This window comes from Bos mutus, chromosome 2 (assembly GCF_027580195.1).
Source record: "Bos mutus isolate GX-2022 chromosome 2, NWIPB_WYAK_1.1, whole genome shotgun sequence".
In the NCBI taxonomy this organism is placed as follows: domain Eukaryota; kingdom Metazoa; phylum Chordata; class Mammalia; order Artiodactyla; family Bovidae; genus Bos; species Bos mutus.
Genome location: NC_091618.1, coordinates 2,588,866 through 2,615,850, shown reverse-complemented (window position 1 = coordinate 2,615,850; position 26,985 = coordinate 2,588,866). Strand labels below are relative to the sequence as shown.

At 49.8% G+C, this 26,985-nt stretch overlaps 1 protein-coding gene across 5 annotated transcripts in view; it reads left to right on the top strand.

Annotated features, from left to right (window-relative positions):
• The window catches only part of UBR4 (ubiquitin protein ligase E3 component n-recognin 4), a 136,754-nt gene that overhangs the window by 53,915 nt on the left and 55,854 nt on the right, over nucleotides 1-26,985 (top strand). The window contains exons 39-62 of one of the 5 annotated variants that reach the window (XM_070382117.1): nucleotides 564-734; nucleotides 2,363-2,545; nucleotides 3,387-3,545; nucleotides 3,881-4,033; nucleotides 4,486-4,713; nucleotides 5,307-5,464; nucleotides 6,396-6,567; nucleotides 6,824-7,025; nucleotides 8,198-8,361; nucleotides 8,795-9,011; nucleotides 9,825-10,041; nucleotides 10,804-10,836; nucleotides 11,939-12,002; nucleotides 12,428-12,562; nucleotides 13,523-13,697; nucleotides 14,404-14,487; nucleotides 14,578-14,718; nucleotides 15,528-15,649; nucleotides 16,308-16,419; nucleotides 18,208-18,338; nucleotides 18,454-18,631; nucleotides 19,093-19,197; nucleotides 20,722-20,859; nucleotides 21,564-21,738. In XM_070382117.1, coding sequence (XP_070238218.1) covers nucleotides 564-734; nucleotides 2,363-2,545; nucleotides 3,387-3,545; nucleotides 3,881-4,033; nucleotides 4,486-4,713; nucleotides 5,307-5,464; nucleotides 6,396-6,567; nucleotides 6,824-7,025; nucleotides 8,198-8,361; nucleotides 8,795-9,011; nucleotides 9,825-10,041; nucleotides 10,804-10,836; nucleotides 11,939-12,002; nucleotides 12,428-12,562; nucleotides 13,523-13,697; nucleotides 14,404-14,487; nucleotides 14,578-14,718; nucleotides 15,528-15,649; nucleotides 16,308-16,419; nucleotides 18,208-18,338; nucleotides 18,454-18,631; nucleotides 19,093-19,197; nucleotides 20,722-20,859; nucleotides 21,564-21,738 — 3,617 coding nt within the window. The remainder of the gene's footprint in view (nucleotides 1-563; nucleotides 735-2,362; nucleotides 2,546-3,386; nucleotides 3,546-3,880; nucleotides 4,034-4,485; nucleotides 4,714-5,306; nucleotides 5,465-6,395; nucleotides 6,568-6,823; nucleotides 7,026-8,197; nucleotides 8,362-8,794; nucleotides 9,012-9,824; nucleotides 10,042-10,803; nucleotides 10,837-11,938; nucleotides 12,003-12,427; nucleotides 12,563-13,522; nucleotides 13,698-14,403; nucleotides 14,488-14,577; nucleotides 14,719-15,527; nucleotides 15,650-16,307; nucleotides 16,420-18,207; nucleotides 18,339-18,453; nucleotides 18,632-19,092; nucleotides 19,198-20,721; nucleotides 20,860-21,563; nucleotides 21,739-26,985) is intronic. The other 4 variants (XM_070382125.1, XM_070382119.1, XM_070382123.1 and 1 more) reach the window with 4 other exon arrangements.

Sequence of the window (26,985 nt, the reverse complement as noted above, 5' to 3'; positions counted from 1 at the left end):
TGGGAGCAGAGCGTGGAGCCTGGCACGGCGCCCTCCTTCCTGCCCCACCAGTGGTGGCTTTGTCCTCCAAGGTTGCTGATGTCCAGCACGTGAATAGCAGGCGTGTGTGTGGTCCATCCCTGCGTCATAGGGAGTGTGTGGCTGAGGAGTGTTTGGGGCTTTGTGTGAAGGTGGGTTTTAGTTGTGTGATGCCCCGGGGCAGCCGTTCTTGGTGCAGGCCCCTCATCTGCAGCACAGGGCACAGAAAGCGGTGGGTGGGTTGTTGGGTGGGGGTCGTCTCAGCCTCCCGAGGGGTGCATGCCTGGACGCGCTCTGGATGTCTCACTGCGCGGTGGGTGTGTGGAAGCAGTGCTCACCAGCAGGGGGCCCCTGGTGTAGTGACCCAGTCGCATGCTGACTGGAACCAAATCCAGCGCTCGGACAGAGTGAAGTGAGGGCTGGAACACACACTTGCAGTGAGGAAGCCGGGTCCTGGGTTCTGTAGGTCGCTACTGGCAACATGATGATGAGTGTGACCCGTTCTTTTTCTTTTTTTTTCACTTGTGTATTTGGATTTTTCTCAGGCCAATTTCTCCTTCGCTCCTCTCGTGTTAGACATGCTCAGTTTCCTCATGGATGCCATTCAGACCAACTTCCAGCAGGCGTCCGCAGTGGGGAGTAGCAGCCGGGCCCAGCAGGCCCTCCGGGAGCTGCACACAGTGGACAAGGCGGTCGAGATGACGGACCAGCTGATGGTGAGTGGTCAGCGTCGGGGCCAGGGGCACGCGGGAGCCAGCACATCCGCTGGGAAGCCAGAGGCGCTCGATGCTCCAAGATGCATCCTTAGAAAGTCACCTGTGGGCGTTCAGAGCCTAGACTGTAAGAACCTGTGACATCCAATGTGAAAAACAGCATGTGGGGTACGTCTTCTCACGGAGGGAATCGGAGGTCACTTGGACCAACAGCGAATAAGTCTCCTTTTCAGTTCACGTAAATCTGTGAACCCCTGTGGGTGAGGAGTGACGTTTGGGGGCAATTTTAATAGCTAGGAATGTCTTCTGTATGTAAAATAGAAGACCTCCTTGTTGTGTCTTCTCCCTCGAGATTGACATTGCATGCAGAAGTAATGCTGTCCTCTTGGGCTTGGAGCCTGTTAGGTGTCTTCCTTTAGTTCTTGCTGTGACGTGGGTGCTGAATTCTAAGTCGTTGTCCACTGTACGCCTGCTGCCCGGCACTGACTGTAGGACTCCTGGGGTGGTCTGCTCAGCCTCTCAAGCAGCTGTGTAAAATCAAACGGTAGGACTTCTCTGGTGGACCAGTGAGTGAGAACCCGCCTGCCAAGGCAGTGAACGTGGCTTTGATCTCTGGTCTGGGAACTGCCATCCCCCATGTGGGAGCAACTAAGCCCATGTGCTGCAATTACCAAAGCCCGCAAGCCTAGAGCCCATGGTCTAGAACAGGAGAAGCCCTGTGGTGAGAAGCCCGAGTGCCGCAGCGGGAAGTAGCCCCTGTTCACAACTGGAGAAAGCCTGTGTGTGGCAGAGAAGATCCAGGGCAGCCAGCGTTAAAGCAGAAAGGAAACTTGCGCACTTCTGGAAGGATAGTATAACAGTGAGTGAGGTGCACGGATGGATCTCACAGGGTGACTGCTCACGGGCACTTGGTAGCACACACAGACAGACACACAGATATTCCGACGTTTTACCGAAAATCGGTCACCGTTGGAATTCCCTAGGTTCCAGTCAGTCGGACTCTGCTTCCACTGCAGGGGGCCTGCGTTTAATCCCTGGTCAGGGAGCTAAGATTCTGCAGTGGCCAACCTCCCTCCCCTAAAAATCAGTCACAGTTTTAGAGCAGTGGTTTTAGACTTGCAGATATTAAAGATGAAGCTAGAAAAATATTGGGATGGTGTTGGTGATCCATAAGGTTGCTGACTTTTAATTTTATTGGGGTAAATCAATGAAAAAAAACACTATCATCATTATCATTTTATTTTTTAAAGGGCATTTTGGAATTCGTGGTGGTCCAGTGGTGAGGGTTCAGTGCTTTCCCTGTTGAGGGCCTGGGTTCCATCCCCGGTTGGGGAACTGAGATCCCACAAACTGTGTGGCTTGGCCTAAAAAGAAAGACAGAGGCGCTTGTTAACACTTAAAAAAACCCAGCACTCACGTTAATTTAGTTCTGTGCAGCACTTACTGCATTGTTCTTATTGCACTGACGGTAATTTTGATGAATTAACTCTCCATGGATTAGGAATTGGAAACTATTGCTCTTTAGTGAGTAAATTGCACATTATTTCAGTCATATGAACAGTGTGTGTATGAATCCACTTGGTCTATTTTGCCTTACTACTGCCTACTCTCTCTGCGTCCGTCTTTGCCAGGTTCCCACGTTAGGCTCCCAGGAAGGTGCCTTTGAGAACGTTCGGATGAATTACAGCGGAGACCAGGGTCAGACCATTCGCCAGCTGATTAGCGCCCACGTGCTCAGGAGGGTGGCTATGTGTGTGCTCTCCTCCCCTCACGGGCGCCGCCAGCACTTGGCTGTCAGCCACGAGAAAGGCAAGGTGGGTCCTCCAGTCCCCTCCCTCTCGTTTGAGATCGTGCTTGTCTGAGGTGCCGAGCAGAACACATAGGGGACAACACTCAGATTGGCCCGCCAGGAAAACGTCTGTTTTTCTGAATTCTAGCAAAGCTTCAGGGACAGATCTCAACAAGCTTTTCTGCTAGAACCCTGAGTTACTTTATTAGACTCAGAACTAGTATGACTGGAACAGAGACTAAAGAGTCAATTCCCACTCTGTGAGTCAAACCCCTAGGCAAGGTACGGACTGGAGGTTTCCTAGGACAGTGTGGCTTGCAGTCTTTCTCAGGTTAGCCACACTGGAGGACACAGTGGAGAGAGGAGAGTCTTCCTAGGAGGGCTCAGTGGTCCTTATTTAGTTCTTCCCTGCGCTCCCAGCCCTCCTGAAGACCCAAGGAAGTTTATGGAATTTTATAGAACAGGAGAAGTTAGAGTGTCTTAAGCTGTTCTGTTTTCCAGCATCTTCATTTGTTTTATCTTTACATTAAGTGAAAAAGAAACTAGAGATAAAAGTAGCTCTAACAGACTTTCAAAAACATTTTCGTAGAAAAACAAGAAGGGACAGTAGTATACGGGACCGTTGAGTGTCTTATGGACAGACTATGGAGTTGGCTTCTTTGGTCACCTCTAGAAAGAAGAAATGAAGGCATGCCATTCTTTAAGCCAGAGAAAATAGAGGCTGATACTGGTCTTGGGTTTTTGAAGAGACTTGCTCACAAAAACAGCCTCCAGATCAGTAGCTCTAGTGAAGGAGCTTTTGTTAACTGCTGGTGTTCTCTGAGAGGAAGAGGGTTGAGAATAAATCGGTAATTATTCCCTGGCAGATCACTGTCCTCCAGCTCTCAGCTCTCCTGAAGCAAGCAGATTCCAGCAAAAGGAAGCTGACTCTGACCCGCCTGGCTTCTGCCCCGGTGCCCTTCACTGTGCTGAGCCTCACAGGGAATCCTTGCAAAGAGGACTACCTGGCCGTTTGTGGGCTGAAGGTAATCCTGATCCAGTTTGGTTCTGTTGAGCTATAGGTCACTGTGACCTTCTCTCCTGTTCTTAGCTCCACTTTCTCTTACTCATTGTTGAGATTGGAACTTAAAAGCCATTGGGAACACGAAAGAAGTCTCTTGAATTTCTTCCACGTCATCCAGATTTCTCTTCTATTGGAAATAAGCTTTGTGTGTTGACAGCTGAATGTGTTACTCGACAGTCTGAGTACTGTCTGGAGGCGGGGAATGCCGGGGAAGAAAAGGCAGTGTCAGACTCTGAAGTGAGTTAGCCTACTTTCCAGATCGCCTTTTAACCATTCTGTTCCTCCACCCATGTCCAGGACTGCCACGTGCTGACCTTCAGTAGCTCAGGCTCTGTTTCGGATCACTTGGTTTTGCACCCCCAGTTGGCCACAGGGAACTTCATCATCAAAGCCGTGTGGTTACCTGGTTCACAGACCGAGTTAGCGATCGTCACCGCAGACTTTGTCAAGGTATAGGTACAGCTCTTTGATTGTCTGGTCTTACAGTGGTTTTGCTTTTAAATTCAGAATGCATGGTCTCCATTACGTGTGCCAGCTTCTTTTAGACATGAAAAATTTAAAAATCCTAATGTTTCGTTACTTTCTGTCCTGTTGCTGAGCAGGAGCTGTGCGTGTATAGGTAATAGAGAATTGATCCTGGTTCAGTCTCTGCTGTACTCAGCACACCGCTCTTCATTGCTGTTCTCAGTATAGCGTTTGTTTCTGTGTCTCCTCTGCTCATTCCTTGAGAGAGAGTGGAGAGAGACCTTGTTTATCTTTGTGTGCTCAGCGCCTAGCACTGACGGGCGTGTGCTGAGTGGAGGAGCGCCCTCCCTCAGCCCTGCCGCTCCCTGCACGCATCGGGAGCGTGTGGGCCTGGGGCTGAGGTTGACCTCCCTCATCTGACCTCTCTTCTCTCGCAGGTTTATGACCTGTCGGTGGATGCCTTGAGTCCAGCCTTCTACTTTCTCCTGCCTAGCTCAAAGATAAGAGACGTTACCTTCCTCTTCAACGAGGAGGGGAAGAACATCATTGTTATAATGTCCTCGGCGGGGTACATCTATACGCAGCTCATGGAGGAGGCTAGCAGTGCCCAGCAGGGGCCCTTCTATGTCACCAACGTGCTGGAAGTCAACCACGAGGACCTGAAGGTTAGGGCACGCGGCGCCGCTTCCCCCCGGGCCGGGGCTCATCAGCCAGCGGCTCTCTTAGTGTCTCTCCTTTAACTTCTACGTGACCGCAAAGCTCTAGTTCTTAAGGGTTAGACTTGACGCTCCTTTATTCTCATAGTGTTTTTAGGATTTACCACGGGGGTCTCACGCTTAGAGAATGAGAGCCCTTAATTACGGTCTAGAGTGAATGACCAGGGGCGTCCTGGTGGTCCAGTGGTTGAGAATCCACCTGCCTGTGCAGGGGGCGTGGGTTTGATCCCCGTCTGGAAAGATTCACACGCCGTGGGGGCGCCAAGCCCACGAGCCGCAGTACTGAGCCTGCCGCTGCAGCTACTGAAGCCCGAGTGTCCAGAGCCTGTGGTTTGCAGCGAGACCTCACACTGCAGCTAGAGAGCAGCCCGTGTTCACAGTTAGAGGAAGCCTGCATGTATCGTTGAGGACCCAGCGCAGCCGGAAATCAAGCAAAGCACCCGAATACATTAAAAACAAACAAAATGAACGGCCGGCCGCGGTGAGCGCCAGCGCCCAGGCGGCCCGAGGACTTAACGCGAGTGTTGTGTCTGTTGTGACAGGACAGTAACAGCCAGGTGGCAGGCGGCGGCGTGTCCGTCTACTACTCGCACGTGTTGCAGATGCTGTTCTTCAGCTACTGCCAAGGCAGGTCGTTTGCGGCCACGGTCAGCAGGACGACTCTGGAGGTGTTGCAGCTCTTCTCCATCAACATCAAAAGGTGGGCCTCAGCACTTACCCTTGAACTTCCACAGCGCCCCGTGTTCAACAGGGGAGCTCGCCCTTCCCGGGGACTCTCCCCTCCCTGCCTGTGATCTCTAAACTGGGCAGCATCCGGCGTCGCTGGGTTGGCCAGTCTGCATGGTTTGTCCCCCCCAGCTGCTGGAGGTAGTTTGTGGGGGCCACTGTCACTCAGAAGGAAAAGCTGTACTCAAGGTAGCAAATGCGATTTTAATTTGATGAGAGAGTTTTCTCCCGGACATTCCTGCTGCCCTTGAAGTTTCCCTTCTGGTTGGGGTTGGGGTGGGGGTTGATCAGTAAATAGAACGTGACGTCAGAGCACGGGCACGGTGGCAGTTTGGGGAAGCGGGGGCTGCCATCAGGCTCCCAGAAGATAGGGGTATGTGAGGTGGAGGGTGTTCTATTTAAGGGGGTATGTGAGGTGGAGGGTGTTCTATTTAAGGGGGAGGCAGAGGAGGTTCACGGTTGCTTCCCCTCTTTTTCTTTTCTGCCACCGAAAAGCCATCACAGCACTTCCTCTCCGCTGTCTACTTTGTGAATCAGCCGGTTTGGGGTGAAATAAAATGGATGCCATTCATTCATAGCTTGATGTGCTTGGAAATTCTTAGAAGGACAATGGGTTGTCAGCCTTTGGCACCTCCGTGGGCCTGTGCACTTGTTAGCCTTAGGCCCACAGGGCCACCGATCCCCTCAGACAGGGGAGAGCCTGAACCAGGACTCCCGCTGGGGCATGCATTGTGTGTGAGACTGCATGTGGCTCAGACTAAAACTGGGGCTCCTGGGTAATTTGAGTCCTCGGGTGGGTATATTTCTCTGAGAGTCCAGTAGGTAGTGAGGGTGTCCTTCACTACTAACAAAAGAGCTGTTAGATGGTGAGTGACACCCTGCCCGGCCACTTCTGTCGTCCGCAGTCCCAACGGTGGTAGCAAGGCGCCTCCCGCTCTGTGTCAGTGGTCTGAGGTGATGAACCACCCTGGCCTGGTGTGCTGTGTCCAGCAGACTACAGGCGTGCCCCTGGTGGTGATGGTGAAACCAGACACTTTTCTCATCCAGGAGATTAAGACTCTTCCTGCCAAAGCAAAGGTGAGTGCCTTGTTCCCCCATCGCTTGAGTAGACCGTGACCCTGCCCTGTTTTGTATTTGTATATTCCGTCCTTTCCCCAGCTCTCCTGACAAGAGACCTATAGAAGAATCTGCTCCTAGACGCCTATTCTTTGCCAGCCTTTTGCACTCCCCCCGTTGACCGTGAAGCCAGTGGCTTCTCTGCCTCGTCTGTGTAGGTCTTGGGAACTTTGTTCCGTAGGTGTGGGAACTAACACGGCCTGTCCCCGCCTCCTAGATCCAGGACATGGTGGCCATCAGGCACACGGCCTGCAACGAGCAGCAGCGGACGACGATGATCCTGCTGTGTGAGGACGGCAGCCTGCGCATCTACATGGCCAACGTGGAGAACACCTCCTACTGGCTGCAGCCCTCCCTGCAGCCCAGCAGCGTCATCAGCATCATGAAGCCCGTCCGCAAGCGCAAGACAGCCACCATCAGTAAGGCCCTGCCGCCGCCGAGTCGTGCCCGGGGAGGGGACTCGGGGCAGATGGTCATGGTACCTGTGAGCAGTGGGGCTGGGCCTTCTTCAGTGCTAAGGGTCTGCACTTCCAGGGCAGGGGGCGTGAGTTCAGTCTCTGGTCGGCTCAGATCGCAGATGCCTTGTGGCATGACAGAAGAAAGAAACGGGGACTGCCTTGCTTGTGTGGCTCATAAAGGTAGAGCTGGTGCCGGCTAGCTCCCCAGAAGCAGCGTCGAGGCTCCTGCAGCCGCCCCCTTTCTGTGCAGGCGAGCATTTGTTGGCGCTCCTCTGCAGACAGCAGTTCCTAGGTGCCCAGGAAAGGATGCTCTCTTGGATCTGGTTTCAGATAGTTTTCTCTGGGTTTAGGGAAAGTGGCTTACTTGATGCAGCGGGCAGGACGGAACTGGCGGAGGAGTAGATCCTTCAGTTGGTTCATTCTCACCAAGTAGTGTGGAAGCCAGGTCTTCCCTGGTGGCTCAGCTTAAGAATCCACCTGCAGTGCAGGAGACATCAGTTCGATCCCTGGATTGAGAAGATCCCCTGGAGGGGAGGGCATGGCAACCCACTCCAGTACTCTTGCCAGAAAAATCCCATGGACAGAGCCTGGCGGGCTAGAGTCCACAGGGTCGCAGAGTGAAGAGACTGAGAGACGCGACTGAAGAGACTGAGCACGTACGCACGCCGTGCGGAAGCCGTCATAGGTGTCCGAGCTGGGAGTCTTGCTCCTGAGTGGTGAAGCAGGACTCTTCCAGGAGTGAACGCTTGAATTTAGGTCTGAGCGAAAAGATCGTTACAGCGTTCTTCCCACTCCCTGGAGTCTGTTCTAGAGCCTGTGTTTTAGAAAATTGTGCAGCTCATCCTTTATAAAGAAATAGTTTCTCTTGTTTATTTTGGATAAGCCAGCTCTGAGAGAGCCTGTTGTGAGTGAGTGTTCCGGATCCTGACCCCAGATCTCTTTGCCCTGCAGGGTCGTGTTGTGGTTGCGGGTGGTGACTGTTGGGCCGCTGACCATGTGTAGGCATCATAGTGATGCCAACTGTGTAATCCCGAGTTGGCCTAAGGTTGGGACGCACGTGTGTGAGCTCGGGCAGAGCTGGTGGGGCCGCACTAATGATGGTGCTCTCTGGCCCCCGGCACTGCCCTCCACAGCAGCCCGCACCTCCAGCCAGGTGGCCTTCCCCATCGACTTCTTCGAGCACAACCAGCAGCTGAGCGACGTGGAGTTCGGTGGGAATGACCTCCTGCAGGTGTACAACGCGCAGCAGATAAAGCACCGGCTGAATTCCACTGGCATGTATGTGGCCAACACCAAGGTGAGGCCCGGCTGCACAGCCCTGGGTGCAGCCCCTGGGAGGCAGGGCTCGCGAGCAGTAGGGTTTGAGGAAAACATCTCCTGTCAGGGTGCGAGACTCACAGTCACTAACCCTTGACTCTAGTCTAACGATCCCAGAATAAACAGATACTCTCAGCTCCATGCAGAAGGGGTCCTGCTCCCATGTTACCAGCAGGGTTACTGTGCACAGGGCTCAGGAGGCGGTTAATGCCGGGGAGAAAAGGAGCCTGAAATGGAAGGGTCTCCTCCCTGCCTGTGTTTCCCGTCCTTGGAAGCAAGGGAGTCATTGCCAAGGAACTAAAGGATAAAGGTCTTGTGTAGGGTCGCACGTGTGTCACTGTGTTAGGGAGGCCCGGAAGTTGGCCCTTCAGAGCTTGTGTTCATTTTGCCATGTGCGCCTCTCCCCCCTCCAGCCCGGTGGCTTCACCATTGAGATCAGTAACAACAACAGCACCATGGTGATGACAGGCATGCGCATCCAGATTGGGACCCAGGCAATTGAGCGGGCCCCGTCGTACATTGAGATCTTCGGCAGAACCATGCAGCTTAACCTCAGTCGCTCACGCTGGTTCGACTTCCCCTTCACCAGAGAAGAAGCCCTGCAGGCTGATAAGAAGCTGAACCTCTTCAGTGAGTCCCCAGCTCCTGGCACAGATTGTATCCGTCTTGCGATTAATTCTGACCAAGGGGCCACTTCTCTGTGGCTCTCCAGGATTCTGGGGTCCCCCTGCTCTACTGATAGCTCTGTGATCTCTGCCATCAGGAAGCATTGAGATATAAAGGAGGCAAGGGATATACTTGAGAATAGGAGGGGTAGAGACGGGGCAGCTACTTCAGGGCTCGTTTCTATAGGCTTGAGTGACCTTGCCGATGTGGCTGCCTGCCTGTCTAGGCAGAAAGGTGGCGAGACTAACGCTTGACATCACAAAGCGCTCTGAAAGTGCAGTTGAGGGCCTCAGGGCACACGTCACCGAGAGGTGTTTAGCAGTGCCCTTAAAGCCTCAGAGTAGACATCTCGGGGCCTTCCATGAGGTTGACAACTTTCCCTACCATTTACTGGCCGGCCACCTGTGTCTTTCTTCCAGAAACAGTTGCTGTTAGTAGGAATGAGGATGATCTGTGCTTTGAACAAAAGGAGTGTTCCCTGGGGGTAGAGTTGGGAAACATGGTATTCTGATAGCACCAGAGGATCCCTGCACTGGTATTTGGGGTCTCTTCTTCTGAGAGACTTCGCAGACTTTTGGTTCATGGAACTGTGTCTTCACGTATTCAGCATCTGTACCAGGTGAAAGTGCTGCTGAAGTCTCAGGAGATAAAGTTCCTTTCTGACCGTGAACTGTATGTGGCTCACCACGTGGTCCACACCAGTCTGGTCTGCTCTGGAGGGGGTGGTGTCACCCGTCAGAGATCATGCTTCCTAATGGCTTCTCGTGCCTGTTGTAGTTGGGGCCTCGGTGGATCCAGCAGGCGTCACCATGATCGATGCTGTGAAAATTTATGGCAAGACTAAGGAGCAGTTTGGCTGGCCTGATGAGCCTCCGGAAGAATTCCCTGCTGCCTCCGTCAGCAACATCTGTCCTTCGAACCTGACCCAGAGCAACGGCACTGGAGACAGCGACTCGGCGGCCCCCGCCGTCACGGGTGGCACCGTCCTGGAGAGGTACCGCGCTGGCGGGGCAGCCCTTTGTTCTCGCTGGCTCCGCTCTCCGGGCGGAACCTGAGTCTTGAGAGACCCAGCCCCTCCTAAGTGTCCCAGGCCTGGCCTGTGATTTTCAGGATTTCAAACCGCCCGCACACACAGGGTCTCCTGATGAGCAGACAGGGCTTGGCGGTGTGCTCAGAGCCGGCTAACTCCCAGGGCTCTGCCCAGGGGCTGCTGTCCCTTCCCTTCTCTTACTGCTCAGGTGCCCTTGGGAGCAGTCAGAGGCTGTTGACCAGACTATGCTTGAGCCAGAATTAGAGATTAGGATCCAGTCTTGCTGAAATTATAGGGGAAAATCTTCCCTTTCATTGTGATCTCATCATCTTTTCATCTTTCTCTGCAGCAGTTACTTCTTGTGGTAATAACACTGCTGCCAAGAGGCTGTCCCAGGCTTCTTGTAGCAGAGTTCAGAGCCCCCTGGGGCTCCCCCCAGTGGCCTTCTTAAGCACTGCGCTTGGCTTCTCTGTGCTGGGGAGCTGCTGGTTTGCCGCTGTAGATGCGGTGACTCAGAATGTAAGATGTTCATTTCTTACATTGAAGGTATAAGAGTAGCCTGGCTTGGAAGCACTGCCTCCCACCAGCAGCCTCCCTGCCCCTCCTTTTCTCTGTCTCCCCACGCCCTTCCCACTCTATTCTTATATTGTTTGCTTAGGATGTGTTTCCAGGTTTCTCTGAGCTTCACATTTTTTTCCTTTTTTTTTCTTTTGCTTCTCCCCCAAGTTCTGAAACTGAGTCCCTAACCAAGCTGGACCGGTTAGTATGCCCTCTTTCATTTCTTTGCACGAGCGAGTGTGTGTTAGAGAGCCGTGTAACTGATGGCGTGGCTTTGCGTTGATTCTGCTTCTGTGGACGAGTCCTGCTGCTGCTTTCTGTCTCCATCGTTGCATGGCTGCAGAGCTGTCCCGCGTCCCCGTGGAGAATGCGGGGGGCTGGACGTGCGCGCCTGGTGTCGGCCGCCCCGCCTTCCCCCACCGCCTCTGCAGGGGTGAGGAGGGCGTGGGGCGCCGAGTCAGTGGAGAAGGCCCGTCGTCGGAACAGCCAGGGAGCTTGTTCTGTCCTCCTGGGTCTTGTGCCCCAGGTCCCTCCCTCCTGCTGCCCTCTGCCCCTGGACCTTTTTCTCACCAGCTGCCTTCTCCACACTTGGCCCTGTCTGTCCAGAGCCTCAGCCCTCCCGACGGTGGTCTTTTTCCTGTGCTGCCTTAAACGCACACGAGGGGCCCTGGGCAGTGTTTCCTTTGGTACCCTTCAGTGGTTGGGTTTCTCATCCTTCCCTGAGAGAAAATTGCCCAGTTTTCTAAAGGGGCTTCATCGTACCCTTTGAATGTTCGTGATTGGCATAAACCTAAAAATCCAGTTGGTTCTCTTCCCCATACTGGGCGACTCCTAGGAAGTGCTTTTGTGCATTTTCTTGGAGGTGTAAGTCAAGTATAGCTCTCCCAGTGTAGGAAGATGGCTTGAACCTTTCCCTTTGTGTATCCCCTTTGCCCACTGATCTCGGGGCACCTGAGCTTCGGGTCCTGTCACATCGAGACTGTTAAGCCTGTCTCCGTGATCCCTGCCACAGGCAGCAGAAGGAAGCGCCCTTATCCTCTTTGAGGAAGGAAAGCCCTGTCTTTGAGTAACGGATTATGCGTGTGGCCTCAGGTTGATCTGCAAGCAGGAGCCAGGCTCCTTCCGGCCTGTGACACAGGGAACCCCACGCGTGGTGCCGGTGGCAGGTCTTACCGTGCTTTGATTTCGTATTTGGCATCCACTAGCTGTCCCTGAGGGCCTCGGGACTAGTCTGCGCAGGCTAAAGCACCAGGCGGAGGGAAGGGGGGCTCTCGTACTCAAGCCAGCTTTTCTGTCTCCCCAGGCTGGTTGTGAGTTCTTTAGAAGCCCTGGAAAGCTGCTTTGCTGTTGGCCCAATCATCGAGAAGGCAAGTTACTTTTTTAAAGCACATGGAAGCTTTCTGAAGAGGCAGGAGGTCAGTGGAGTGGTCAGAGGCCCCAAAGCCTTTCTCAGCTCAAGTACATTTATAGCATGATCTTGATTTGCAAAGGTGATCCAGTGGAGTCTTCAGCTTAAGGCTTTATGTCCTACTTCCAGGGCCCCATGGAGGAGTGTTCTGTAAAACAGGACGAGTGCTAATTAAAGAGCACTGTTGCAGGAGTCCTGATCTTGGTCTCGATTGCTGGCGATGTCGTGGGAGGGTTGTGATCTCGAAGTTCTTTGTTTTGTTCCCTGCGGCCCATGGAGCCCACGCTAGTCCTGGTAGCCGGGAAGGGGGAGGGCAGAGTGTGGGCAGCTCATCCTGCATGGACGGTGTGGGGTCAGTGGCAACCCTGCTGTCTTCTGCATCAGGAGAGAAACAAGAACGCAGCTCAGGAGCTGGCCACGCTGCTGCTGTCCCTGCCAGCCCCTGCCAGCGTCCAGCAGCAGTCCAAGAGCCTTCTGGCGAGCCTGCACACCAGCCGCTCAGCCTACCACAGCCACAAGGTAATCAGGGGCGTCTCCTGTCAAGGCGGACGTGGTGGCACTGACGGGAGAGCAAGTAAGTTGGCCTTTTGGATGCCAGCAAGGGTGTCACGGAGTCAGGCGGAGAGAGGAGAGCATTGAGGTCAGACCCACGTAGCCTCTAGGTTCTCCTGAGAAAGGAGTACCACTCAGAATGAGGACAGGCCTCTAACAGGCCCCTGGTTTGCGTTTTTTTTTCCCCTGTTATATCAGTAGAATCGACAAGATCTAAGGAAGGGAGGGGAGGGACATTTGAGTCGGGCTTCTCGCTGGAGGACGGGGAGGGATGTCTCTCGGGTCAGGACTGCTGGTGCTGTCACTCCTGGGGTCCCGTGCAGGCCTCAGGGAGGAGGGCTTACTTGTTTGGGAAGAATTTGGTGAGCGGGTGAAAGAGCCTCAGGGAAGTCTGGGGAGAGGGGGTCTCACCTAGTAAAGTAAGTAGCAGTGGAAGACAGTAGGTCTGGCCAGTTTCTATGAGACATTTCAGGTCCATGAGGAGGGAGCCACCAGCCTGAATGCCTGGTTAGCTTTTCTGCCTCCAATGCAGAGAATTGAGAAACGCGAGTTTAACTTGCTGAACCTCTCAAGGAAAGGCAGTTTTGGAAACAGCTTTGGTATGAATCTGTAGAGAAATGACTTTGTAGGAAAGAAACCTGGGATGTTGCCATTCTGGAGAATTGGCTGGTTCTGGTTTTCCAATCAGACTTTGATACTGATTTCATGGCTTTCAAGTATTTTTAAGTGGCTTTAGCATTTTATGTGTAAGAAGTAGAACTGTGTTGGGCTGCCCTGAAGGTTTCTTTCAGGTAGTCGGTGGTAATTAACCTGTTCCCTTGAGAGGAAGTCGCCAGCCTGACAATCTGCCAGTTCCTCTCTCCTCTGGGCTTTAGTACCCAGGCCTTCTTTGCCTTTGGCTCATCCTCTGTGATTCTTTGGTTGTAGGATCAGGCCTTGCTGAGCAAAGCTGTGCAGTGTCTCAACACATCGAGCAAAGAAGGCAAGGATCTGGACCCTGAGGTCTTCCAGAGGCTGGTGGTCACGGCGCGCTCCATCGCCGTCACGCGCCCTAACAACCTGGTGCACTTCACGGAGTCCAGGCTGCCCCAGACGGAAACAGGTGAACTTGGCCTGTGTGGCCGCGGCCCTGAAGCCTGCCTGCTCATCTTCTTCACTCTCTCATCTTCTCGTAGTTCTCTCTGGCCTCTGATGGACTTCGTGCTCTGAGATAGGGATCTCACTGGCTCGTCTTTATAGCTTGTAGGGCTTCTGACATTAGAGTTGTACCATTTTAATAAATAGATACTGTTTCCAGTGCTTACCCCTTGGGTTACTCTTGAGTTTACTTAGTGTTCTGGACATCAGATGTAATCGGGCTCTGAAGTTACTGTCTCTTTAAAATCTTCAGGGGAAGGTTAAGCTTGTGCCCTGGTTGCTTTAAAGTAAGAGAATCAATCATATCTTCTGCTTTGGCGCTGTTCTTTTGCCAGTATTTTATTAACATGAGTAGCAGCCTGTCTCAGCGCTTGATGCTGTTTCCTCCTCTCCTCGTGCTGGCTGGGTACCGTACCTGCTTGGCTTTCATCAAATAGAGCTTATCAATGCCTTTACGGTTCTGTTATTCACATGCTCCCACAGGTTGTCGTCATCCTGTTCCTCCTCTAATACTATAATCCAGGAATCTTTTTAGAAAGTCTAAGATGTTCCCCTAGGTTTTAGAAGTCGAACAGTTGGACCTCAGATCTCTGACTCTGCTGTAAGATCCTGAATGCTCCCCCTGTTACTTAATTCTAACATCACTGTTTTCTGTGATATTCCTTTCCCAGACTGTTTTTTTCCTAGATGTGCCTGCTGGAATCTAGGGATAGTTGGCATATTGATTGGGGCCCCACTTGAAACTCCCTCCCCAGGCAAGCTTCCTTGACCTGAGTTAACCTTAAAACAAATTAAATTCCATCTTCAATTTACCGTCGTTAATCATTTTTTTTTCTCCTGCTTAGAAGGAGCAGATGAGGGGCGAGAACCTCAGAAGCAGTTGGAGGGAGACTCCTGTAGTTTCATCACGCAGCTGGTGAACCACTTCTGGAAACTCCATGCCTCCAAACCCAAGAATGCCTTCTTGGCGCCTGCCTGCCTGCCAGGTATCAAGTTAAAAGGGACATTTGATAGTGAAACCTGATGTAAGTTCTTTCTTTGAACAGATTGTACTCTTCACCTTGAGCCTTCATCATCCATCTCTTCCAGACTGAATATTTAGGAAATACAAGTCTGTGAGATCAATGTTCCTGATGGAGGAATTTAGCAGTGTAGCAGAGGGATGGAACTTTCTTGATCTCTCCATGTCGGGTTGCATACTTCACATAAAGACGTGTGTGTGTGTGTGTGTGTGTGTGTGTGTGTGTGTGTGTGGCGCGCGCACGTGCACGCATGCATGCCTCCTTAGTGGTGTTTATGATTGTTTTAAAAAATCTTGGAAAGCTTGGTTCAAAGCCAGTTAAAAAGGTAAAAGTTAAACATCATCCTAGAGAGTTACTGTATTTCTAAGCTGTTGCTGCCTTTAGTGTCTAACTCTTCATACTGTCCAAGGGTTAGGTGGAAGAGCCAGCTCTGAAGAGCTGGGAGAGGAGAAGGGCCCCTGCTGCTCACTTGTGTTTGGGTGTTGCTCGGGCAGTAAACCCCAAACGCGTGTTCAGGACGTCTTATCACCTGAGGTCTGGGGATCATTGGGAACATTGGGACTCTGCTCACCTCTTCACACTTGTCTGCTCTGTATTTTGATATCTATAGAGAGTAGGTCTATTTATTTCTGTGATTCAGGGTATCTGGAAAAGCTTTTGGGGCAATTGGAGAGACTTAGAGACTGTTAATGGAATAGATCATAAATAATGCTGACGGCCTGCATTCTGCGTGTGTGTTTCGTTTGTTTCTCCCTGTATGTGCTCTCCTTTAGGCCTGACTCACATTGAAGCTACCGTCAACGCTCTGGTGGACATTATCCACGGCTACTGTACCTGTGAGCTGGACTGCATTAACACAGCATCCAGGATCTACATGCAGATGCTCTTGTGTCCCGTACGTATCCTTACCATCCCGATAATCGTAACTATCCAGCCTAACATCTGGAAAAAAATTTTTTTATAACTTTGCTATCTAATGAAATAAAATAGACTTAAGGGAAGGCAGTGGGAATTAAGAATTTTGCAGATCAGTAAAACCTGTAACATCTTACTCATTCCATGGAAAGAAAGGTTGGAAAAGGGAATGGACTTGGTCTTGCTCATCCAGTTGCTGAGGAATTACTGATGGTTGTTTCACAGTTCATGCTAAGTAAGTATTGATTAAATGACCACCTGGATGAACACCGTCAGGGTCTGCTTGCAGCGACTCTAGCGCAGAAGCGAGTGTTGAAAGGACTGGTTTTAGCACAGAGTTACGATGAGCCTGGTCCTCTGAGGAAAAGGCAAACCCCGTGTGTACAGAGCCGAGGGACTTCAGGGACAAGTGACCTGCCAGTCTCTTACCAGGAGCTAAGAGCAGGATGCAGTGTACAGGTCTTCTCTGTGCCAGGTCGGGGAGTGGACTTGGCTGCTGACCTGATGCAGCAGGTTACAGGTGAGAGTAGGCAGATTTTCCACAGGCGTGTAAGCAATGGTCCAAGAATGCAAAGTGTTTTATACAAGTGTCATAAATAACATTAAAACCTAAGAATGATGATTTTTTTCAACCTCAGGATCCTGCTGTGAGCTTCTCTTGTAAACAAGCTCTAATTCGCGTCCTCAGGCCAAGGAACAAAAGGAGACACGTGACATTGCCCTCCTCCCCTCGAAGCAACACTCCAATGGGTAATGTGAGGTCTGAGTTTGGGCTCGTGTGAGCGTGGTGGGTAGGGGAGAAGGCAGACACAGCTTTAGGACACGCTGCTTGTGTGACCGAGGTTCTGGAGACTTCTGTTTCCGAGTCCATGGGCGCACTCTGCCTTATGCCTTGAAGGATTAAAGGTGGCATGTAAAAAGCTTACGGCAAGAAGAATGAGAGAAAGGCAAGTTGAAGCCGAGGGAGGATAAGGGTGCAACAATAAAATCAAGCCGAGGACATCAGACCTACACCACGGAGTCCCGCGTGGTAGTTAATGAGGCACTTGTGTTTGGCAGAAAGCTTCTAAAAAGCCATAGCAAAAACGAAATGAGAACAGTTCAAAAACCATAGTGACTAAAAAAACCCTCCATTTTTCAGGAACTGAAAAATTTCCTGGTATGAATACTCTTACGTTAAGGGTCCATTTTGTTGCCTAATGGGTAGTATGCTCAATGGTTTTGCCTCCAGTAAGACTGAAGGTAAATTTCACAAGAAAGTTCCCTCTTCATACACTTGGATACAAGTCAAGGACATACATTTAACATTTTTTAGTAAAAGCAGTTCTAAAAATTGTCTGAATCGTAGCCTTAGTATCTTGTGTAACTCTGGTTACTTGGTTTGGCTCAGGAGTAAAACTCCAATGAGAGTCACATAGGCAGTTTAAGGTTTTCTATTAGGCACTTGATAAAGAGTAAAAAGAAATACATGACGTGAACTTACTAATAATCCAGTATATAAAAAATATCATTTTAACGTGTTAATCTAAAAAATAGTAGTAGTAAAACATTCTCCATTCCTGAAACAATTTTCTGGAAGAGTTTTAAGCTTCTGGTGTGTGCTGTGTCCATCAGCACCCCTTCCCACGGGGACGTGCCGCACTGTAGCTCGTGGCTGTGGCTGTTTATGGTGCAGTGCAGGCCTGGAGGCGCTCGTGCAGCTTCACGACCTTCAGGTGACCCTCCTTGACCGTCATTCACCTTATCTAAGTCTTTGCTGCGTCAGGCAACGATTTGTGCATCTTTTGTCTGAGGAGAATCTCGAGTGCGTCAACAGTTTGTTTCCAATTAAGGCACATCCACGTGTGTTTTCAGCCCTTCTAGCAGAAGGCGAGGTCTCCGTCCTCTTCCGACAGTTAGGGGTCTAACCTAGGCGTCTCCGTTTCCAGGAGGCCTCTCCCCTCCACACCAGAGCTGGCCGGGGTAGTGCTTTCCAGGAGGCCTCTCCCCTCCACACCGGAGCTGGCCAGGGCAGTGCTGTCCTCAGTCTCATCCAGCGGTTTCACAGTTCACTTGGCTCTTCTCATAAGAATTATGCAGTGTGAAAACCTCACGGACGCAATTGTTTCTGGGGAGGAAAAAAGTATAACAGTCCAAGCTGCCATGAGCGATAGCAGATAGGCAGTCTCAATTGTAGTATTTTCCCTGTCTTGCCCAAGGACTCCTGAGGGTTGATGGGAGCTCTTGGGGTCTGCTGGTCTTAGATTTTTCTGCTTTATGGAATCCAAAATTCCACAAAGGATTTTGTTTTCCTTCATCGGCCAGAAAAGACTTATCCTAAGTGGGGCCAGCTGTCACTGCCAGCCCCCGCTTCCCAGATCCTGCCGGGTCCAGGAAGCAAGAGGACAAGGCCAGACGTGGCCCCCGGAGTTACCCTCGCGGCACAGGGCGCTAGCTGGTGGCTCGTGTCGGCTTCTGTTTGCTCTGTAGCTTGTCTTCCCACGCCCCGGGGGAGGGTCGAGCAAGCGCCTTCCGGTGACGGGGGTTTCTCTGACTCAGGAGACAAGGACGACGACGACGATGATGACGCAGATGAGAAAATGCAGTCATCGGGGATCCCGAATGGTGGTCACATCCGTCAGGAAAGCCAGGAGCAGAGTGAGGTGGACCACGGAGATTTTGAGATGGTGGTGAGTCTGGCAGCAGGCGGGCAGGAGGAGCCTCAGCACACTCCTCCAGCTCTTGTTCGGGGGCTTCCACAAGCTCCCGTAGCCACGGGACACTGATGGAGCTCTCTCTCTGCAGTCTGAGTCGATGGTCCTGGAGACGGCGGAAAATGTCAACAACGGCAACCCCTCTCCCCTGGAGGCCCTGCTGGCAGGTGCAGAGGGCTTCCCCCCCATGCTGGACATCCCGCCGGACGCAGACGACGAGACCATGGTTGAGCTAGCCATTGCCCTGAGCCTGCAGCAGGACCAGCAAGGTAGAAGGCAGTGTCAGGAACACAGCGGCCCCTTGGCCTGGCACAGGAAAGAGGGTCTGGCAGTTACTGATAACCAGCTGACTTAGCTTATCCCCAGACGTGGGGAGAGGGCGATCTGGGTGAGAGCTGTGCAGAGACACAGGTGGAGAGTGAGAGGGACTGAGCCGGGCTTCTCAGTGTGGGGGCCGATCTCATAGTGCTGGTAGTTTGGTCTTTAGGCTTGTTTCCTCCTGAATTGGATAGATTCCTCCAGCCTGTGTCCTGCCTGAGCTGAAGGAAGCTTCCCCCATCTCTGTAACTGGATTTGGTGGGTGGACAGCAGTGGCTGTTGAGTAGCTTCCTCTAGGCCAGAGTGGGTCACACGCTGGCGAGTGAAGGCTCTGAGGGCAGCAGGCGGCCGAGGCAGCGCTGTGGACGGGGTGTGGCGGGGACGCCGTGCTCACTCTCCACTTGTTTCCCAGGCAGCAGCAGCAGTGCCCTGGGCCTGCAGAGCCTGGGGCTGTCCGGCCAGGCACCCAGCTCTTCCTCTCTGGACGCAGGAACCCTCTCTGACACCACAGCATCAGGTAACTGTCCGCAGCAAGGAGCGCGGCTCAGGGCCCCAGGACCCTCGGGCCTCGTCTCCAGTGCTGTGAGAGTGTCACGGGCAGCTGCTTTGACAGGCCATTCTGGACTTCCTGCTTCTGCCTTGGCTTTAGAAATGCGGGCGCGGAAGGCCCAGCGCTGCAGCTCGGCAAAGTCGCTATGGCTCCGCTTCCCTCCACTTTGCATGCTGCCTGGCTTCAGCTGATTCCCCCAGAAAGGCCAGGAGCAGCTTGCAGGTTAACCAGCTTTAGGGCTGAAATCACAGCTTTCAGGCTTCTTCACCAGAGTTCTAACATTTTAGACGAGATCAAGAGGGAGACAAGAAACAGAGCGCATACCTTTTAACTTCTTTCTCTTGAACTACAAGAAGCAGAGTGAACGCTTCAGGTCAGCGTGCGTCACCACCAGGGATCTGAGCTTGGGGGGTAGGGTTTTTATGGACAATTCAAACGCATAGGAAATCTTCAGACTTCATTTTGTGTTTACTTTCAATGTCTTTCCTAATTTGATTAAAAAAACCCTCAACATCCTGAGTGGAGAGTTGGACCGAATAGAGGAGGATGGAGCATCTCAACAGTCTCCTGGAAAGTCAGCCCCTGAGTAATCGAAGGGTTGATGGAGAGTCTTCAGACTGATGTGTCCCGTGTGTGTGTGTGTGTGTGTGTGTGTGTGTGTGTGTGTGTGTGTTCCTTTCTTTCCTGTTTGGCCTCTCACCCTCCGTAGCTGAGACAGGGAGAAGCTGGCTGCCCCTCACCTGCTGCCATGCCTTGCTGCTTCCCTTGGGGCTCTTGAGTTGCTGTCACTTCAGGCTTGGCGGTCGCTGTTGTGCGGTGCGGTTGTGTTCCTGCTGTGCTCTGTGGCTGTCTTGGCTTTCCTCCCCCGTGTATCTCATCCAGCATTATCCTCCTGTCTCAGCTCCGCCCTGATCCTGGATGCTGTGGCTGTCTCTGGGGAATTTCCTTGCTTCATTATTAGCATCTGATGAGGAAGTTTGAAATTTCCCAGTGAGCTCCCCTCTGGACCGTCTGATTGAAAAAAAACAACCAGGGTTGATTCAAGAGCTCATGATAAGTGATTTCCTAGCATTAGCGTAAATTGATTACAAAACAAATCTCCTGAAAATTCAGAATCTGTGCTTTTGAGTGGTACTGGCTAGTTTCTGATCTCAGCAGGTGTCAGTAACACCTAGACGATGGTGACTGTGAAGCATTTTAGCTAGAACACTGTCCGTGTCACAGATTCTTGAATCTTGGCGCGGTTTCACTTACACTGTGCCGTGGCAGCGAAGGAAATGCCCAGTGAGCTGGGTTTCGCGTCTGTCTCAGTGCCGTGTGCGACACTCCACGTAGTGTCTGTTCCTGTTATGAGTAACCAGCAAAGCAGACCTTTCCCTTTTTCCTCGGACGACAGGGTGTCTAAACTGCATTGTGTCCACCACGCTGTGTGGTCTGCTGCCTTCGCCCTGAGAAGGGTTTTCCCTGTAACAGCTCTCGTTACTCTCTCAGCTCCAGCCTCAGACGATGAGGGCAGCACGGCCGCGACGGACGGCTCCACCCTGCGGACCTCCCCTGCCGACCACGGGGGCAGTGTGGGCTCGGAGAGCGGGGGCAGTGCCGTGGACTCGGTGGCTGGCGAGCACAGCGGTAATGTGGCTGGAGGCCCTGACCTCCTTGGGCAGAGGGTGGGGGCAAAGTAGGCATCCTGCCTGGGCCCTGGGGTTGGTCTCGGCAGAGGGAAGTTTAACAGTCTGTTAGTGGAAGAAAAAAATGATGTACGTAATTCCAAATCATGATTCATTTAAGACAACTATGGTATGACTTAGAAAGCAGTCATGCTGTGGTCTTTGCTTCTCTCGTTGTGGGGAGAGATTTGGGGCAGTCCTGCTGTTCACAGCCTGGTGTATTAGTAGAGCAGGCCATCTGTGCTCGCTGGTGGGGGCGGGGCTCTAAAATGAGGAAGCATGACAGAGCCATTTTGGTTTGTTCTTAAAAAATCAGTCTTTGTTTAAAAATTGGATATGAACTTTTTTTTGTGAAAGAGATACAGAGTAGCTGATAATTCTCTAGAGTCCCAAATCAGTATAGGCTTCCTCTGAAATACGAGATGGAAATACATCAGCAGCTGAGATTAAGATTAGTCTTATGGGTGGATCTTACATTCTTTGGGTACCCAGAAAGTCATTTTAGTCATCAGGTGTCACAGGGCCGAAATCGTGAATTCAATCCTTATTGAGCTTTACGTAAAAGAAAGCATTTTTCTAAAGCTATCACTCAGATAGCTTCAGAATGCATTGGATTTCACCAGGCTCTGCGAGTTTATTAGCCGTTTCTAAACCATTTCCCTCTAGTGTCTGGCCGGAGCAGTGCTTATGGTGATGCCACGGCGGAGGGGCATCCGGCTGGACCAGGAAGCGTCAGTTCAAGCACTGGCGCCATCAGCACCACCACCGGGCACCAGGAAGGAGACGGCTCCGAGGGCGAAGGAGAGGGGGATGGGGAAGCAGACGTCCACGCTAGCAACAGGTCAGGGCCGGGCCGCCGGCACGCGGGGTCTTTCCTGGGGGGCGTGTTTGGGGGTGAGGTTGATACATCAGTTGCTGGAGGTGGAGAGGTGACAGCAGTGTATTTCTTTTGAAATGTAAAGTTATAGACTCAGAAACAGTTTAAAAATGGGAAGAAGCGTGCTAGGTCTATCTCCTGGTCCTAACTGCAATTGGATCAAGTCAGTTGCAGACAAAGTATAAAGTGGTTTTTCTCGTAAGGCGTGCCTGTGTCCCTTAAAGTGATTGTCATAAAACCATGTGTCCTTACTCAAATCTTTCTTCTTCCGTCATTAACCATAGACTCATCTTGTACCATTCTCCTTATAAGTGGCACTGTTCTGGGCTCAACAGTGACAGGTATGAGGTGATGCTAGCAGTGAGTCCTTGTTCAGTGTGTTAGGTGAGAGAATTAAGACAGCAAATACGTCTAGAAATACTCCTGGTGAGGCATTTGGCAATTGGAAAGTAATCCATAGAGTTCCTAATCCAGCCCCTTTAGAAAATTTTCGTGGATTTTGGTACTGGGTTGGTGGAGTGAATGTATTCTTAACCAAGAGGAGATTAGAGAAATAGAAGAGAAGGAAGGAAAAAACCCCAAGAACATACCCAGGTGGCACTAGTGGTAAAGAATCCACCCGCCAGGGCAGGGGGTGCAGGAGATGCGGTTTGGTCTCTGGTGAGGAAGATCTCCGGGAGGAGGAAATGGCAACCCGCTCCAGTATTCTCGTCTGGAAAACTGCAGGGACAGGGGAGCCCGGCTGGCTACAGTCCCTGGATTTGCAGAGTTGGATCCAACTGAGCGCACACACTCGTGACACGGTGTTCGTTAGCTGCTGCTGCGGCCCATGGTGACCGCCTTAGTGCGGGAATCAGCGTTCTGAACTGAATGATTTCTATCAGGAAAAGAGTAACTGGAGCAATCAGGTGTTGGAGGCGTTTTGAGAGGGCATCAAAGAGTATCTCCTCCCTCCCTGTGTCCTGCGCTTCCACTTAACTCCTGCAGCACCCGTTTGGGGACGATGACCTCTGGTGGTTAACTGGGGTTAACCCCATCCCAGCCCTCGAGGCTGTTGCAGAGCCCCAGTGTGAGTTCCCTGAGTCATGCAGCAGATCCCCACCGGCTGGCTGTTTCACACAAGGTGGTGTGTGTGTCTCCATGTTACTCTGCATCCGCCCCACCCTCTCCCCCACTCCCACCCCTGCCTCCACAATCTTCTCTGCGTCTCCACTGCTGCCCCGCACGTAGGTTCATCGGTACTGTCTTTCTAGCTGCCATATATAAGTGTTAATAGATGATATTTGTTTTTCTTTTTCTGACTTACTCACTCTGTATAAGAGGCTCTAGGTTCAGCCACCTCATTAAAGCTGACTCAGTTGCGTTCATTTTTATGGCCGAGTAATACTCCGTTGTATTTATGTACGCAGCTTCTTCATCTGTTCATCTGCCAGTGTACATCTAGGTTGCGTCCGAGTCCTAGCTGTTGTAACCTGTGCTGCAGTGAACATTGGGATGCGTGTGTCTTTTTCAGTTACGGTTCTCGCAGGCTGTATGCCTCATAGTGGGATTACCGTGTTGTATGGTGGTAGTATTCCTACTTTTTTAAGGAGTCTCCATACTGTCTTCCACAGTGGCTGTATCAATTTACATTCCCACCAACAGTGCAGGAGAGTTCCCTTTTCCCCACATCCTCTCCAGCATTTATTGTTTATAGATTTTTTCTGATGAGGGCCATTCTGACTGGTGTGAGGTGATAGCTCACTGGTTTTGACTTGCGTTTCTCTAATAACGAGTGATGTTGAGCATCTTTTCACGTGTTTATTAGCCGTGTGTATTCTTCTTTGAAGAAGTGTCTGTTTAGGTTTTTTGCCCACTTTTTGATTGGATTGTTTGTTTTCTGGGATTTGTTTTTTAACTGCTTCACCTAAAAGGCGTTTTCTATTTAATCTTTTGTTTTCCTCTTAATGTGATTTCTAGGTTAATTACGTGTGTTTAGATAATGTAATCTTTGTGATTTTTGGTTCTTTGAAGTTTATTTCTTTGAAATCTTTTAAATCTAGTCTGTTGTTGCTTTTTATCGTTGCTTAACTTGTGAACAGTTAAGTTCGCTTCTAACTAATATTCATCACTGATCTATTTGCGTTTGTTCTGCGCTTGTTTCTGAGTTTCTCTTTGTGGTCTTTGTAGGCCTCTTCTGGTTAATTTGCTCTCCAGCCCCACCTCCCTACCTCTGCAAGTCTGAAAGTTGTTCGCTCAGTTTCCAGTCATGTAATAGTTGTGCTAGTCATTTCAATATGCATACTTAACCCAAAACTAAAGTTAACAAGAGCTGTATATTCTTGTAGAAAATATATAAGACTTCTGCATTGAAGACTATGAAAACTAGTTGAGAGAAAATAAATGAGCGGATATACGGTATTTATGGATAGAAAGATTCATTGTATAAAGGTAACAATTGTCTCTAAATTGATACAGGTTCAGTATAGTCCCAGTCAAAAATCTCAGCTGGCTTTATTGTACATGTAAGAATCGACAAGCTGATGCTAAAGTTTATTTGGACGAGTAAAAGACGAAGGTCAACCAAGGCAGTATCGAAGAAGACCACAGGGTTATGAGGACTGCACAGCCGTAGCCTGTGGTAAAGCTGCGTTCAGTAAGACAGTGGGATTTTGGTTCAAGGATAGACAAACTAGATTAGTGAAATAGACTAGAGTTCAGAAACGGATTCACACATACACAGTCACCTGATTTATGGCGCAGGTGACGCTTCTGTACAGTGGAGGGAAGGGTGGTCTTTCAGTCAGTGGCAGTGGGTTGGTGGGAAATTAATCTGGAATAAAATGAGTCTTTTTTTCGTTTTATGACCTGATCGTAGACAAAAATCAGTTGCACTCTGGATTTAACCACGTAAGATAATGCTTCCCGGGTGTTATGTTTTCATTTATTGTGTATTTTTATTGTGGTACAGTTAGTTGCTTTACAATGTTGTGTTAGTTTTTGCTGCACAATGAAATGAGTCAGTTATACGCATATATCTCCTCCCTCTTGAACCCTCTCCCCAAATCTCATCCATCTAGGTCACCACAGAAAACGTACTGGTTTTAGAAGACAAAATGTCTTCATAACTTAGGGTTGGCAAAGATTTCTTAAATAAGACGCAAAAAGTATTAACTAAAAGGAAAAATAAACAGGACTGTGTTTCAGCAGCTAATGCTTTTTTCCTTTTTCTCTCAGCTACTTTTTCCCACAGGCTCCTGGGAGAGGTGGTGTATTTTTGTTACTTTTAGACTCAGGCTGCTGCTTCTGTGGATTTTCCCTGAGGTTCTCACAGAGGGCCCTCCCCACTTGGGGCAGACTCTGGCTGGCCTTTCCCTATTCCAGATGCCTTGTAAAGTCCTAGCAGCCTGGTGCCCAAATTGCTTTCAGAACATCATAGCCTCAACTTTTCAGATGTCCTAAAATCAGTGTCAGGGCTCTCTGCTTACCCTTCTGGGTTTTTCTCTCTACTCACCCCTGACCTAATAATTTCTTCATTGCTGGTAACGTCTTTATTGCTTTTATTTTAATTTTGTATTCAGTGATCTTTCTAAATTCACTTAAATTCTAATTATACATTTTGATAATTAGACTAATCCTAATTATGAGTTTGTTTATTAGATTAATTCTTATCACAAATTCTGCATGAATAATCCTGTCTTCTCTAAATAATGACATTTAACTTTTTTCTCTCCAATCTTTATACCTTTTAATTGCCTTTTCTTGCTTTATTGTTTTGGGTCGGACAGAAGTACGGATGTGGAAAACCTTATCTCATTCCCAGAAAAAAGGTTTACCATTTTACCATTTAAGTATGATGTTAACTGGAGGGTTTTCTAGGATATTCTCTATGAAATTTTGTTTCTAGTTTGCTGGGAGATATTTTACCTTGGAGATAGTGAAGGACAGGGAAGCCTAGCCTGTTGCAGTCCTTGGGGTCACAAAGAGTCAGATACAACTTAGTTGACTGAACAACACAGTTTTATCTCAAATTGGTTTTTGAAGCTTTCCAGTTACTTTTGTTTGGAGAAGGCAATGGCACCCCACTCCAGTACTCTTGCCTGGAAAATCCCATGGATGGAGGAGCCTGGTGGGCTGCAGTCCATGGGGTCGCACAGAGTCAGACACGATTGAGCGACTTCCCTTTCACTTTTCACTTTCATGCGTTGGAGAAGGAAATGGCAACCCACTCCAGTGTTCTTGCCTGGAGAATCCCAGGGACGGGGGAGCCTGGTGGGCTGCCGTCTCTGGGGTCGCACAGAGTCGAACATGACAGAAGCGACTTAGCAGTAGCAGCAGCAGTTGCTTTTGTTGCACTTAGTTGATTATATGTCTTTTTCCTTTATTCTTTTTAAGGTTGTAAATTACAGTAATTGATATTTTCCATTATTAAACCAACATTCTGGGGACACCTAATCATGGTATCTTATCCTTTGTATCACTGGATTTGATTTGCTAATATTTTATTTAGGCCTGTTCTTTTTCTTCTTTGAAACATTTTTGTCAGGTATCGATATTCATGTTATTCTGGCCTCATAAAGTAAGTGAGGATGTGTTTCCCCTTTTCTGTTCTCCACAAAACGTTGTATAAGATTGGTTTTATTTCCTCTATAAATTCTTAGAAAAATTGATCTGTTGAATCATCTGCATCTAGACTTCCTTTAAGAGAAGACTTAACTGTAGATTCATTCTTTAAATGATACAGAAGTATTTTTGTTCCTTCATGTGTCAATTTTTGTATGTTGTGCATTTCAAGGAGTTTGTTCATTTTATTGTCATGAAGTTGTTCATAATATATTTTATCATCCTTTTAATGCTTTTAGGAATTGTGATGATACCCCTTTTTTTTCATTTTAGCACTGGTAACATTTTTTTCCCCCAAAAGTCAGTCTTGCTAGAAATTACCAGCTTTATAAAGAACCAGTTTTTCTTAAGTTTTTGGCTTAGATTGTTCTCTGTTGTATACCTGCTTTCTGTTTCATTTCTACTCTTTATTGTTTCCTTTTTCTCTTACTAGCTTTTTCGTTTTATTATCTTATTTTTGGTAGTGGGTTAATTTTCCTTTTTTTTTTAAAGCTTTTTAAGATGGTTAAATCATCCATTTTTAACCTTTCTTTTTCTATATTTATTTGAAGTTATATACTTCTTTCTAAAATTCCCTTTAAATATTATTTTGATGTGTTGTATTTTCAT